General features: G+C 27.3%; 2 protein-coding genes across 2 annotated transcripts; both read left to right on the top strand.

Annotated features, from left to right (window-relative positions):
- Positions 1 to 370: 370 nt before the first annotated feature.
- Positions 371 to 1,775, top strand: LOC119674734 (odorant receptor 2a-like). Its single transcript, XM_038085889.1, has 4 exons — positions 371 to 485; positions 540 to 1,134; positions 1,194 to 1,554; positions 1,770 to 1,775. The coding sequence occupies exons 1-4, from the start codon at positions 371 to 373 to the stop codon at positions 1,773 to 1,775; spliced, it is 1,077 nt and encodes a 358-aa protein (XP_037941817.1).
- A 6,252-nt stretch (positions 1,776 to 8,027) lies between these two features.
- Positions 8,028 to 14,696, top strand: LOC119674733 (odorant receptor 2a-like). Its single transcript, XM_038085888.1, has 6 exons — positions 8,028 to 8,124; positions 8,197 to 8,782; positions 12,627 to 12,639; positions 13,147 to 13,946; positions 14,001 to 14,361; positions 14,646 to 14,696. Exons 1-6 carry the CDS (start codon positions 8,028 to 8,030, stop codon positions 14,694 to 14,696), a joined length of 1,908 nt encoding a protein of 635 aa, XP_037941816.1.
- The last annotated feature ends 1,128 nt before the right edge of the window (positions 14,697 to 15,824 follow it).

Genomic DNA, 15,824 nt, shown 5'->3' with positions numbered 1-15,824 from the left:
AAATAATTTACACACCTCTACTATTCAATTTCAAGGTAAATTATAATTCTATATATATGAGTAAGTATTCCTAATGAAATGAAGTCTTTAGGCAGACAATGGAAAGTATCTACTAACGTCGTGTTTCAGTGTTGAACCTATTTCAATTTAACTAAATTAAACGCAGAAATTAGTAAAATTGCAAAAATAATCAAATACTTAATTGATTTTATGTAAAATTATAATAAATACTTTTATAAACTTTTCGCACTAATAATGTGACTTTGGTCAGCTGAAAATATATTGACTAATAATAAACGCATAAATAAACTGGACTTACTAATTGGAGAAGTAGTGAATTTAGCAATTTCAAAGTGAGCTTAACATTGCGATGACATCTCAAATCAAAACTTGGGAAGCACTTACCTATCAATGGAAGGTTTGGAAATTCTTCGGTCTTGTACCTCCACAGGAAGGGTCCATTTGGCGATTACCATACAAAATCTGTACAATGTTACTCAATATATCAATTTTTATATTATTCTTCGTAACATTAATAGTGAATTGCTTTCAATCGCAAAATGTTTCTGAATTCTGTGATAATTTCTATTTAACAATTACCGTCGTTGTTTGTACTTTAAAAGTTTTGAATGTTTACTTATCTATTAACAAATTATTGAAAGTACGACCAATACTCGAAGAGTTGGATAAAAGAGCAAAAAGTCAAGCAGAAGATGACATATTGCTAAAGGGTAAAAAAGATGCTAAGGAATGTTTAATGTTCTACGTACGCGTTTGCTTTTTGACGTACATTACAGGCAACTTAATCGTGTATTTATCAAATGAACGAAGGCTTATGTATCCAGCATGGTATCCCTGGAATTGGAAGAATTCTTTTAAATATTATGCTATAAGCTATATATATCAGTTATATGCACTAACAGCGTTCGCTGTTATGGAATGTATAAATGCAACATATGCTTCGATGCATATGCGTCTATTATCAGCTCATATTGGAGCTCTGGGAATACGAATCCAAAACATAGGTTGGCAAGAGAATACAATTGGAAATAATGAATTTGATTTCAAACAACATGAAGAAAATGTATACGCTGAACTTATCAATTGCATAAAAGAACATGAAATTATCGTAAAGTATGGGAATGAAATAAGATATAAGAAGCTTTTAGATTATTTAAATTATTGTATTTCAGACTATTTAAAATTACCGAAAGTACAATAAGTAGTACATTCCTGATTCAATTTATTAGTACTGGCCTGGCGCAATGTACTTTAGGAGTGTTTTTTCTGTATCATGGCTTCAGCGTTGATATGAATTTATTGAATATTATATTTTTCTTTATAGCAGTTAGTTACATGACATTCAACTTGTGTTACTATGGCACTCAACTTCAGGATGAGTTTCAAAATCTGAATGCAGCGTTATACTCCTGCAATTGGATGGATCAAAACAAAAAGTTCAAAAAATCGTTGTTATTTCTTTTGCACAGATCGCAAATATACGACAACATAAATGCTTATATTTTACCAATTACTTTACCGACGTTTTTAAAGGTATGTGTTGAACAGATTTTAAATTTTATATGAAAGTATAAGATTTTAGAATTGTAAAAGATTTTTATATATTAGTAATACGAAAAAAAATCAATATATTAGCAGTGGTGTAGTAAACAAAACAACAATTTAAACTTATGTTAATATTATGTAGGTATAGAATATTTTCGAGATATTAATATAATACAATTAATAAGAAAATACTATATTTACAGGGTTAGACGATTGAAGTGTTATCTATTCAAGCGACCATATCTCTTTTGTGTCAAATTATTTTTTATTGATTCAATTTACAAAGATTTGTGGAAAGAATTAAAATTTTAGAATACATAAACTTTAGCTCGATGTGGCCACCTTTCGCCTTGTTCTTGACTATGGCCATCAAAAGGTTAAAAAATGAGTTGCAAGCTTTACGAATGTGAACTTTCGGTATTTTAGCAAATTCCTGAACAATGGCTTTCTTCAGCGCATCCATATTGGCATATTTTTTGTCCTAATCTTCACTGAACTCTCTAAAAATGGCCCATATGGAATAGACCATTGGATTTGCATCTGGCAAATTCGTAAGCTATTGTGTGGACCTTCATTTGAAATAAAGTATAGAACATGATGTTTTAATCATTCTTGATTAACACGAGCTTTATTAAATCGAGACCCGTGCCAAGTCTTGTTGGAACGTCCATGGTCTACGACCGGAATGTTTGCGTGCATTTCAGCAACTTTCGAGATATTTTCCCGATAATAAATCGCATTGAGTTTTACACCAAACTTGATAAAAATGATTGAGAATTATCCATCAGCAGTCACAGCTGCCCATGCGATTACTTGAGATGAAAAATTACTAACGGTGGTCATTCGAGGTCTCAAATTTTGGGCTGTGCGTTCAGTTAAGTAAACACGATCATTTCAAGAGTTTATGAACTGTTTAATGGGGAAATTTTTTTCATCAGAGTATACAATGTTTGAAGATTTGTCACGTTCGTGTGCAAGCGTAATAACTCCATTGCTCTTCCGAGTCTAAATTGTTGTTGTTTTGGTTTAAGATCTTGTGCGTATTGGAACATGTAAGGCATTTAATTGAATCTTTAGCTCATTTTGGAATAGGCGTCTGGTGATTCGCTAGGATATTTTAGTTGTTTGGACATTTGATTACCCATGTATATAATAAGTTTTATAAAATTAAATATATAAAAGCTATATAAAATAAATATATAAAAGCTATATAAAATATACTTATATATAAAAACTATACTGCACGATTCAATGTGTTAGTAAGATGAACTTTGTCTAATAAAAACTATTTTCTAAAATTTTAAAATCGTGACTGATGATAAGTCACGTGACTGTGATAAGTGTTGAATATTTTTTAATAAGTTTCAGAAAAAATAAGAAGGTTAAAATATCAATATCAAAATCAATAAACTCCTCATTTAAAAACATCTGTAATTTCGGTTTTAAATTCAAATTTAACATATTTTACCTGAGAAACAATGAATGAAAATGATTATGTTACAACAATAAATAATTTAAAACGTATTTTCCAAAATCCATCAATATAAGAATTTAAATTTTCTTGAAAATCTTTGTATTGGAAACCATTTGGCTTTTTTTTTACTAGTGGCACCTAGACCATCCTTGCCCCTTTAACTTTCCATCAAATTGCCACATCACTGCATATTATTATAGTAAAAAATATTAGTTTCTATTCACTACATAATAGTTAGTGAAGATCTTTATAATAATGCAATAGTTACTTACAGTCTTTTAGTAACTAACAGAAAAATGTACCAAAAAAATAAAACATTAGTATTTTATAATTAAATTTTCTTGATTTGTTAATGGTTTAATGAAACCTGATAATGTAAATTTAATTATACTTATAAATTATTAAATGTATAAAATAAACATATTGTTTTTTGATTTCAGGTCATGAAATTTTCTTATTCTGGATTTACATTTTTAACAAATTTTAAGTGATCTGCTTTATTTATGCAACTTTGATGACGTCCTCTAACAATGAATGACACAATTACTGTTCAAAATAAGCATTCAGAGTTCATTATATTAAATATGAAAACAAGTAAATTTAAATGATTAAATTTTCAATGATAATTAATATTAAATGCATTAAAATAAAGAACAATTACATTATTCAATGCATTTTAAAAATTTGATAAGTTGATACTCTAAAGTTAACCAGATTACGATAAGAACGAGTATATGATCTGATTAAACTGATATATTTAGTTTTTAACATATTACCCAATATACAGTTCCAATGAACAAAAATAAACTGAATTGTACTAACATAGTGCGTTTATTTCAAGTACATAGAAGAGCCAAATAACTTTTTATCTAGCAACAGCAAGAAATAAATGGAGTTTCAATTTTTACAGACCGAGAAACACGATTTGACTAGAACATTCTAAAACATATATTAAATAAATAGTGTGTACTGTTTATTTTGGTTCACTGGTGAAGATCAATGAAATCAATTCACTAATATTTCCAAAAATTCTTTACCGGTATTTCGGCATTAATAGCTCCTCCATATTAAGTATTGTATATTATATACTTTATTATAGTTATATATATTTTACTCCGCCAAGTAAAAGTGGTAGGAAAATCATAATTGTTAGAATTAAGAAATTTAACTAATAAAGAAACATTTAAAAATTAATATTTAACACAGTGTCCTTATTTCGTAAAAATTTATTGTCACGATCCAGCAAAACTGGTCGTTACATACTAATAAATTTGAAATTACATTATTTGTTTATAGTTGATTTTTGCGTAAAATATATTTTATTATATTATTTTAAGATTTAAATGAAATCTTTGATAAAGGGATAAAATTGTTAAAGGTAAGTTTGTGAATAAAAAATATATAAAGTTATATTCATATTCAAAGAAGATAACTTATACTCGTATTATCTTATCCACTAATATGAGAAGTAAATTTGCATACAACTATAACAAAAATAAAATATTTTAAGTGTAAATATCCTATCGTTCACTAAACACAACATTAGTTTATCAAGATTTAAGATTTTAAGGTTAGAAATGTTCTACGCATTTAAATATATTTAAATTGTACAATTAATTTTTGTATTAATATGCAAATAGGTTAATATATAACCTTAGAAATTAAAAATCATTTCTGAAACCTTAAAAGGCAAAAATACGACGAACGCTATGGTTCACTGGAATATAATCTATGGCGTTTGAGCGACCTCGAGTTAAAGCCATTCAAACTAGAAGTTCAAGAATACGACTTCTGTAGAATACAATTTAATGTTTCTTAGATAGATGGAAAGTAATTCAATTGTTTAATATCTTCATAATTCCAACATCATACATCATATATCTTCCAGCTGGATTTTCCTTTTTAAGAAATCGGAAAGAATTTTTTATTTCTGAAGATACTCATCTGATACAAACTTGCAGTGTGAGTTTTGAGTTCCCTGTAGCTTGTCATATATACTAATAACCAAATGAGCCCGAATTGAGGTATTGCAGATTATTACAAGGATTAATAGTACGATTACAATATATTGAATTGCGTAGAAAATTTCTGATCTTAGAAGTTAAAAGTTTTTGTTATACTAATGTTGTTTATAGTAAATAGATAAATATTTATACCGAAAATTTGTTATTTTTGCCATGCTTGGCAATAAACAAATTTGTCAAAGATTTAACTAAAATCTTAAAATAATATAATAAAATATAATTATATTCAAAAACCAAATTATAAAGTTTTGGATTTGCTTATTATATTTATAAGACACTTATGTGTAAAAAATCATTTTGTGATTTTATAAAAATGTCATACACTACTGTATCAGTTTTATCCAGTTATAGATTTGATATTCTTGCGTTCACTAAAAGTTTGTAAAAATCTAACTCAAACCGACAAAAACAGCATAGATGGTTTGCATATTAATACTCGGATGAATGTTGTAACAACTATTTATTTTGCAAAAAATAATTATATAATATATTATAATATATAATATTATAATATATATATAATATATAATAATATTATACATGCAATAAATATAAAATATCGTCACTAAAATGTTAAGGCGCTATGCTCCACTTTGGGAAAAATGACAGCAGTAAGTATCACTAATACATTACCTTATTCTAAATTGGGTAGCGTACAATTAAATTTTATAATAATTTAATACATATGAAAATATCAAGATTAAATTATATTACTATAAAAAAAGAAAGAAAAATTGTATCGGAATTGCAAATGATTCTCAATACAATTCACACATATCATTATCATTAATCATCAATTTATTTTTTTTATAATAGTTTGTGAATAAACTATTATAATTTCCTGTTATAATTATTAAACAGTATTATTGGTTAGTTAATTAAAATACATAATAATGTTCTTAAATATTGTTTTCATTAATATAAATATTTTTTAATACATATAAAATATTTCTATCGGAACAATATGAATACTCATATTTCTATATATTTGTATAATAAACAAAAAGCAGAAACAAAAATATAAACGAAAAACAATAAAAAAGCAATGAAATACAATATATAAAAGCCATAAAAACAGAACAACTATACAAATAAAATAATATATAATTAAATATGTTTTTGATAATACTTAAATAAATTTATTAGTTTACCAACAATAACGGAAATAGTCGAAATATCGGAAATTAATTTTATTATAAACATTTTTCTTTACAAACATGGAAAATAAACATCATATTTGAATTTGAATTAATTGATCAATTACCCATTTCATAATTAGAATGTAATTTCATTCATAAAAATAAAAAATAAATCAATGTATATACAATAAGTACATTAAACAGGGTTAGATGATGGAAGTGTTACTAACTATACATAGGTATAATTTCAAATTTTTCAAACATTGTGTTCTCTGATGAAAAAAATTTCCCCATTAAACAGTTCATAAACTCTCAAAATGATCGTGTATACTTAACTGAACGCACTGCCGAAAATTTGAGACTACGAATGGCCACCCATTCGTTATTTTCCATCCCAAGTATGGGCAGCTGTAATCGCCAATGGTCTTCAATTGTTTTCATCGAGTCTGGTGTCAAAATCAATGCGACTTATTTTCGAATCTTTTAAAAGTTTATTTAAAACGCAAATATTTAGGTCGTAGACCATGTTGGTTCCAACAAGATTCGGCACCGGTCTCATATAGCTCGACTCAAGATTGGTTAAAAAATCATGTTCCACACTATATGTCGTATGAATATCCACACAATGGCTTTCGAATTTGCCAGATGCAAATCCGATGGACTATTCCATTTGGTTCATTTTGGAGAATAAGATAAGGATTAAAAGGACGACAGTATGAAATGGGTCAAAATACCGTAAGATCAGATTCGTAAAGCATCCAATTCATTTTTTAATCGTTTAAAGGCCATAATCAAGAAAAACGTGCCCACATCGAACTAGAGTGTATAGATTCTAATATTTTGATTATTTCTACAAGTTTTTGTAATTTGAATCAATAAAAAATAATTTAACACAAAAAAGATATGGTCACTTGAATAGGTAACACTTCAATCGCTTAACTCTGTATAAATAGTTGTCAATTCTTCGACGACAATCATCAAACAATATAATCGAAATATCGTATATAATTTTGTTATAAACATATAAAATAAACATTATAACAATTCATAATTAATATTAGGTTTTAATCATAAAAATAAATTTATTTATAATTTATGGGTGTATCTATAACTATTTGCCTGTAATTTTTACAGATTATTGTAAAGATGCATATTTTATAAACGTTTAGTATTAATTAAATCTACTTTTTTAGGCATTAATAATGTTACTTTGGAGCATAAAGGTATAACTATTGTCCGTGTAAAATTAGCGTTTCTTATACTACGATTTTGAAATCAAAAAAATATTAATATACGTAGTAAAATACTGCACTTCCTATTTTAATTACTCATATTTCTTTCTATGAATTATTAATATTCAATTAAATATAATTATTTAAGGAAAAGAGTTAATTGGTTAATGAGAACAATTGTTTGACATGGGTTGACATAATTTACACACCTCTACTACTCAATTTCAAGGTAAATTATAATTCTATAAATATGAGTAAGTATTCCTAATTAAATGAAGTCTTTAGGCAGACAATGGAAAGTATCTACTAACGTCGTGTTTCAGTGTTGAACCTATTTCAATTTAACTAAAATAAACGCAAAAATTAGGATAATTGCAAAAATAATCAAATACTTAAATTATTTTATGTAAAATTATAATAAATACTTTTATAAACTTTTTGCACTAATAATGTGACATTGGTCAGCTGAAAATCATATTTATTTCAATATTATATTGACTAATAATAAACGCATAAATAAACTGGACTTATAAATTGGAGAAGTAGTGAATTTAGCAACTTCAAAGTGAACACGTAAATACTTAACATTGCGATGACATCTGAAATCAAAACTTGGGAAGCATTAACCTATCAATGGAAAGTTTGGAAATTCTTCGGTCTTGTACCTCCACAGGAAGGGTCCATTTGGCGTTTGCCATACATTATTATAACATCTGTATTTAATATATTACTATTTTTACTATTCCCCTTAACTCTTATAGTGAATTGCATGCAATCGAAGAGTGTCTCTGAGTTTTGTGAAAATGGCTACATGGCTGTTACTGTCATTGTTTCGAATTTGAAATTTTTAAATTCATATTTTTCTCTTCACAACTTATTGAAAGTGCGTCCAATTCTCAAAGAATTGGATAAAAGAGCAAAAAGTCAAGCAGAAGATCAAATATTGCTTAAGGGTAAAAATAATGCTAGAAAATGTTTTATGTTTTATGTACGCATTTTTAGTGTGACACATTTTACAAGCAATTTAATTGTCTTCTTGGCAAAGGAACGTAGGCTTATATACCCAGCTTGGTTTCCTTGGAACTGGAAAGATTCATTTACATATTACGCCATATGTTATGTATATCAATTATATGCCATAACAGCTTATGCTGTCATTGAAGCTATAAACGTTACTTATCCCTCGATGCACATGTGCATATTGTCAGCTCATATAGAAGCTTTGGCTACACGTATTAAGAATTTAGGTTCCAAAGAGGCTATATATGACAATAATTCTAAGAAACAAGAAGAAAAGCTATATAAGGAACTTACAGAATGTGTTAAAGTTCACGAAATTATAACCAAGTATGAAAATAAAATCAAAATGGATAAATAAATATTTATTTCATTACATTTTAGATTCTTTCAAATTACGGAAAGTACTATAGCTGGCTCATGCCTAATACAGTTCATGAGCACTGGACTTGCTCAGTGTACTTTAGGAGTATTTTTTCTCTATAATGGCTTGAGTAATGATGTAAAGCTATTAAATATTGTTTTCTTCTTCATGGCAGTAAGTTTCATGACGTTCGATTTGTGTTACTATGGCACTCAACTCCAAGAGGAATATAAAAATTTAAGTGCAGCTGTATATTCTTGCAATTGGATGGATCAAAGCAAAAAATTCAAGGATTCAATATTAATTCTTTTACATAGGACACAAGAATTTAATCATATAAATGCATATATTGTGCCAATTATATTACCAACGTTTTTAAAGGTATGGTTAGCAGATGGTTGAGGTATTAAAAGTCATTATGTACTTTTCAATAATGTGACATATATTTAAGAGTTATTATACTCTTTATGCTGTCAAATATTTAAAAAAAATGTAATCAAAACAATGGTTATTCAAAATTGTTTATTAAATTATTTCATCTGTGATGACTGCACATGTATAAATTGTTAACATTTTTAAAAATTATAAATTAAAATTAATTCTTAATTTTTGTTTTTTAGGTGATGAAATTTGCATACTCTGGTTTCACTTTTCTAACCAATTTCAAGTAATTAAGACAGAAAATTATGTTTGAGACAGGCAGAAGATGATCAAAAAAGTGTAAATAGAATTTGAGAGTATCCGAGTATGAAAGAGTGACCTTTAAAACTAAGTTATATCATAATAAATATATATCACTATGAAATATAAAAACTTATTATTAATATGAACTTATTCAATTCATACTTGAATACATGATTTAATAAATTTATTTATGCAAAGAGTGTGTACCTACTATTGAGGTAAAATTTAGTACTGAAACATGTTTTAATTATTCGCTATTATAAATAAATATTAAAAATAAACATTAAAGTATCATGTTATCTAAACTTTTTAATACTTTCCATTAAACAAAAGCAATTCTCTCAGTCTTTTTTTTATTTTTGATAATCTGAGCTATTAAAATAATGATGAACTTTTTTACTCAGGATGAGGATGCCGAAGCCACCTGCAAAGTCAAGCAAAGACTACTTTAGTATTACCATTTAAATTTGAAGTTGGAAATCTCTCAATTATTAAGATCTATTTATTGAGTTTACAGATTTTAATCCCGGAAGGTCAGAACTGGAATTTTTGCTTGATATTAATTGATTCTCATTTACATTTTTATCGTTAAATAAAATATTAATTGATTTATTAATGGAATGAAAACTTATAAGTATTAGGCAGCTCTTATATTTTTCGACAACTTTAATAGTGAAAAATACTTTTAATTTGTCTTAGATTTACTTGTATCTGTTTTTCAAGAAACTCTTACAATCTTGAAATCTGTAAACTAAATTCTGAACTTAAATGGAAAGCAAGAATAATCATGGTTCTAAATGACAGTTAAGCTGCTTTTTAATGCTTGGCCATCCCAATTAGATTACTTCAATTTGTCGATAAATGCAAATACTGGGTTAAGCTATTCGGCATATCAGGAAACGAAATAGCGAACAAACAGTTCTGAAACGATACCTTGTGATTAGCATTCACATCTTATTTTGCCAACAATTGATGTGAGAATAACTATTGATATTTGGATCCAATTTAAATCGAACAATTAATGTCGAATTAAGCTATATCATATCGGTCTTTCCTGAAGTTATTAAAAAGAAACAGATTTTCCTATGACTGTTTTATATGAACTATAGACTACTAATTAGTACGATGGACTCTTACGCGAAACACCGCTTCCGTGTTGGTCTCACTGCCGTCAGGCTATGTCCAATTTTATTTAGTAAACGATGACCCCAAGAAATATTTTCTATGCTATTGTTCCGCCCTCTCAAAACTTAAACTTAAAGCTCTCGAGGTTGACGCTTTAAGTACCACAAAAATTATTTCCTTATCGGTTCCCAGCATTTTCTGTCTCCACAAAAAAGTAAAATATTCGTTAAACGTTTCCAGTGTCGTGTTGAATCGGCAGTAAAACATAGTTTCATATAGTTATAGCGTGATTTTTAAAAAAACATCTAGCCCGTGTTCTCTAGGTGGATGCCCACCTAAAGATTAAAAGATTTTACAGACATTACTTCATCAGATAACTACTTGTTCAGATTGATGACTAATGCTCTTAACGAAAAACTGTTGTGAATATTGAAGAAGTCGCAAAGCAGTCACTGTGCTGAATCAGTTTTATAGATGTAGTTGGAAAGGTGAAAAAAGTTGAAATTTCTAATAGGTAACACTTTGAATATTCAACATATTAACGAAAAGTATATGGATTTATTTCACAACTTAACTTACACACCCAATATTATTATATGTATATGTTATATTCTTAATGCATTTCAAATTTATGCGCAATACTATATATTTGTACTGAAAATTCTGTTTAAATATACAAATTGTTTATCTGGTGTATAGTAACAAAATACCTTGAAACAAAACTTTTAAACTTCAATAAACATTCATTTTTGAGGTATGAGAAGTAATATGTACTACTTTAACTTTTATTAGTAATATGTGTCAATACATAATCCTGCAAAGTAAACAACGTAAATGATGTATTAACTTGATACATTTTTAATAAATCTATTTTTTATTTACGTAGGGTGTTCGAAAAGTTTTTCAACCAAACAGCAACTGTATTGCTTTATAGAGCAGTCTTGAAAATATCAACTGGTATCGAAATTCGTTTTAATAAATTTTTTTTGGCCGACTTCAAGAGTTTTTTAAAGAGAATCAATTATCTAGCTGCAATTTCCTAAATACCTATTTTGGTATTAAAACTTAATAAATTGTTAAATATTTAATATATTTAATTAAATTTGAATAAAATGATGTTCATGTAGTCTCTATTGCATCGTATGCCATAGTAAAGCTTCCATTTCTGACCTCAAATGTAAGTATTTCAGTTTAATTGATGAACGTCACCCGATCACTTAAGAAAAGGAACTTTTTTGGTTTTTCTCATAAGCAATAATAATAATAAACGTGTCAAACTTCAAACATATTTGTATCGGTTAAGTAGATAAAAATCATTTTTGGAGGCCAAGAACCTCCACTACTTCCCAAGCCAAAACTTTATCAAATAGTATTGGATGATGGTGAAATAAAAATTAGAAAACATACTAAAGTTTTGAATTAAACAATCGACTTCATTTAGAATATATTGTATAAAAATTTGCGCATGGTAAAGCTTTCCTCGCATTTGAGGTTAAGTTTAGTTAGCGTCTTGAGAGAAAAAAATGTAGTGATTCGAACACTTTTAGCAAAATGAGATAAATAGAGTTGCGTACAGTTGTGATAACTAATGGAAAATGAAGCAACCGCTAATAGTCTGAAGACTAAACAATAATCAAAGCAGTGAATTAATAAGTTGAAGAAGTTTAGAAGATGATAAAGTTCTTGTGCTGTCAGTCAGAAATTAGCTGATAGCCTGTTCAGCTTTTTTTGGGTGATATGAGTATATGGCTAAATGGGAAAAGGTAAACATTATTGAACACCAAAACTCTCTGTTTATAATAGGTAAAGTTTTATTTCACCATGACACTTTGGCTTACACTTTGGTAGTTGCCAACAATTGGTTAAAATTCATGAATTGCGTCTCCAATTTATTTACTGTCTTTCACCAGATTTGATCTCCAGTTACTACAAAATTTGCAACAAATATATATTACCGCAAATGGATATTGAGCTTAATTGTATAATTAAGAGATATTAAAGAATTTTGGACATCGTTGGCAAAAGTATTCCGAATTAAGATGTTGAAAAATAAACCACAACAAAGAATTCAAAAAAGCTACTTTCTATGCTGTTACCTAAACTCTTCGATCATCCCTCGTTTAAACTTATAATATTAATTTCAATAAAAAAGTTAAAAAAGTAAAAGATAAATTTGTTTAAGAATCCATAACTGACATGAGTTGTGTTGCTATCAAAATGACTTAATTTTGTATAAACTGAAGGGAATATTAGCATTTAAATATTAATACTGAAAGAGACAAAGAATAGTTTTTATTTTTGCTGTATCTTAGAGTAACTTTATTTTGATTTTTTAGTAATTTCACTAATTGGATAAATTACAAACTTGTTTAAACACATTTTCTTTTACTTAAAATTAATGTTAAAGTTTCACAAACTTTTCGAGCTAATCATGTGACTACGATAAGCTGAAAACAATTATTCCTTTTTTATAATATATATACTTACTAATTGCTAGATTTAAAAAATTTTGATTCTATAGATTCCAACATCAAATGTGAAAGCACAGACTTTCATTAGTAATATGATGACTGAAGTCAACACTTGGGAAGCACTTACTTATCAATGGAAGGTTTGGAAAATTTTTGGTCTTGTGCCTCCGCAACAAGGATCACCATGGCGTTTGGTATACATAGTTGGCACCACTGCATTTAATATATCAGTATATTTACTATTTCCTATAACACTTATAGTAAATTGCTTTCATTCAAAAAATGTAGCCGAATTCTGTGAGAATTTCTACTTAACAATTACCGTCATACTGTGTACCTTGAAATTTTTAAATGTGGCCTTCTCACGTAAGAATCTGTTAAAAGTGCGTTCCATACTAGAAGAGTTGGACAAACGTGCAAATACTGAAGCTGAGCGTGAAATACTGCTGAAGGGGAAAAATGATGGCAAAAAATGTTTTATGTTCTATGCACGTATTTTTGGAATGACGTTTTTAACAAGCAACTTAATCGTTTACTTAGCAAAAGAACGTAGATTTATGTATCCTGCTTGGTTTCCTTGGAATTGGAGGGATTCACGTAAATATTTTGCAATAAGTTATTTATATCAGTTGCAGGCTTTAGCAGGCCAAGCAATAAGTGAATTTGTAAATGTTACTTATCCTTCGATACATTTACGCCTAATATCAGCTCATATCGCTGCGTTGGCAATACGTATTGAAAATTTGGGCTTAAAGGAAACTAATACAAACGCTGCTGATTTCAATGAACGAGATGAAAACTTATATAAACAACTCACTGAATGTACTAAGGATCATGACATTATTAGAAAGTATGCATATATGCAATAGAAAAATAAATTTATGTATAAGATATTATTTTTCAGTTTATTTCGAATAACGGAGCGCACAATAGCTGCCACTTGCATATTTCAATTTATGAGCACTGGATTCGCTCAATGCACTTTAGCCATTTTTTTTCTATACAATGGCTTAAGCAGCGATATAAAATTGATAAATAATTTTTTCTTTTTTTTGGGAGTCACTTTCGAAACTTTTGATTTGTGTTACTATGGCTCTCAACTTCAAGAGGAATATAGAAATTTGAATAAAGCAATATATTCTTGCAATTGGATGGATCAAAACAAAAGATTCAAACATGCTTTGTTGATTTTATTACACAGATCACAGACATTTACTAACATAAATGCTTATATTGTACCAATTACTCTACCAACATTTTTAAAGGTATGCATAGTAACAGAATACAAATATATAAATTAGAATAAGCAAATAGCTAAATTAAGGATAATACTAACTATTAACGGGACAGTTATGTTAATGTTTCAGAGATTTTAAAAATTTGTTATATATAAAAAAATTCATTCCGAAATTTTTTTTAAAAATTTTTGATAATAATACTAGCACGTTTTTTTCTATTATCTCTGATAAAAAGTTGACATTATAATTCCTTTTATTTAATGTTTAAACATGAATCTATATTATATATATTTATTTATAATTTTTTTTAGGTTATGAGAACAACATATACTGGATTTACTTTTCTATTCAATATAAAGTAGTAAGCAGTTTTGTTTCTTTTTGAAAAATTATGCTAAAAATGTATTTCGCTTGAAAAGCACTGCAGCTGGAGTTTAAAATATGCACCGAGTAAATCAAATAAAAATCAAATTTTGAAAATTTATTACATTATCTTAAATTTTTATAGAAAACGTATATGGCTTTAGATTTACTATAGCTGCTATATCATGCACACAACGAGTTCTATTTTAAATCAATTACTTTCTATTTATATATTTAATTTTTCAGTAGTATGCATTCTCCAATTCTTTATTTTATTTAAAATAACATATGTGCATACATAATATTCAATAATGAAGACATATATTCAATTCCTGGTACTTGCAGTCTCAAAAAAATAATTAATAATAATTATATAATAATAATACAAGAATAATTAAATACAAGAATTATTTCCAAGACCACAAATAATGGGTATTTGGCAATACTCGAAACAGTTGCATGGTCAGACAAAAATTCAATTAATTAAAATAATATAAAAAATAAAATTTTTGTTGTAGTAATTCACTACTGTTCGAAAAAACCTCTTGATTGAAAAGTATAAATTCGTTTTCGATAAAATTTCATTTGGGATATAGTCAAACCATATTGTCTTTTTATCTTCACATCCATCTATATTCTACTTCTATATATATATATGTATATATTTATATATCTTTATCTATTTTACCTATTTATATCTTTTGATATCGTATTATATTAGCTTTGTTAAATTATCCATGAAAGAAAATATAAAATAGTAAAAATTTTTTTAAACTCAAAACTTTAAAATAAATTTAAAAAATGGTGGGGTTGCAGTAGGGCCTTGCATATTAAAGCCTATTTGAGTACTTATAATACTAAAAGTTTTATTTTTATTTTAATTTTTTTATTGTCTTTTCATATATAATATTTTTCTTTTTATTATTTAATAATTTGTAAATTGTTATTTATTGTGTATATATTTTTTATCTTTTTTTTTGTCACTTTTTAAGTTAGTTTTAAGAATTAAGGATTTTTCCCTTAAAGCATTTTCTTAAAATAAATAAAAATAAAATTGGCATAAAGACCAAAGCCACAATCAAACAGATTGCCTTTAGAGCATATACAACGCCAAAGAGATCAAGCAC

Source organism: Teleopsis dalmanni, chromosome 2 (genome assembly GCF_002237135.1).
Source record: "Teleopsis dalmanni isolate 2A chromosome 2, ASM223713v2, whole genome shotgun sequence".
In the NCBI taxonomy this organism is placed as follows: Eukaryota; Metazoa; Arthropoda; class Insecta; order Diptera; family Diopsidae; genus Teleopsis; species Teleopsis dalmanni.
Note: the sequence above shows the minus strand (reverse complement) of the source record. Positions and strands in the feature narration are given on the sequence as shown.

Bases quoted from the DNA above. Each gene is read 5' to 3' on its own strand.
- LOC119674734 (XM_038085889.1), top strand. From the start codon at position 371: ATGACATCTCAAATCAAAACTTGGGAAGCACTTACCTATCAATGGAAG. The intron at 486-539 runs GTACAATGTTAC...TAACATTAATAG, and splicing joins GCGATTACCATACAAAATCT to TGAATTGCTTTCAATCGCAA. The intron at 1,135-1,193 runs GTATGGGAATGA...ATTGTATTTCAG, and splicing joins GAACATGAAATTATCGTAAA to ACTATTTAAAATTACCGAAA.
- LOC119674733 (XM_038085888.1), top strand. From the start codon at position 8,028: ATGACATCTGAAATCAAAACTTGGGAAGCATTAACCTATCAATGGAAA. The intron at 8,125-8,196 runs GTTTGCCATACA...TAACTCTTATAG, and splicing joins ACAGGAAGGGTCCATTTGGC to TGAATTGCATGCAATCGAAG. The intron at 13,947-14,000 runs GTATGCATATAT...ATTATTTTTCAG, and splicing joins GATCATGACATTATTAGAAA to TTTATTTCGAATAACGGAGC.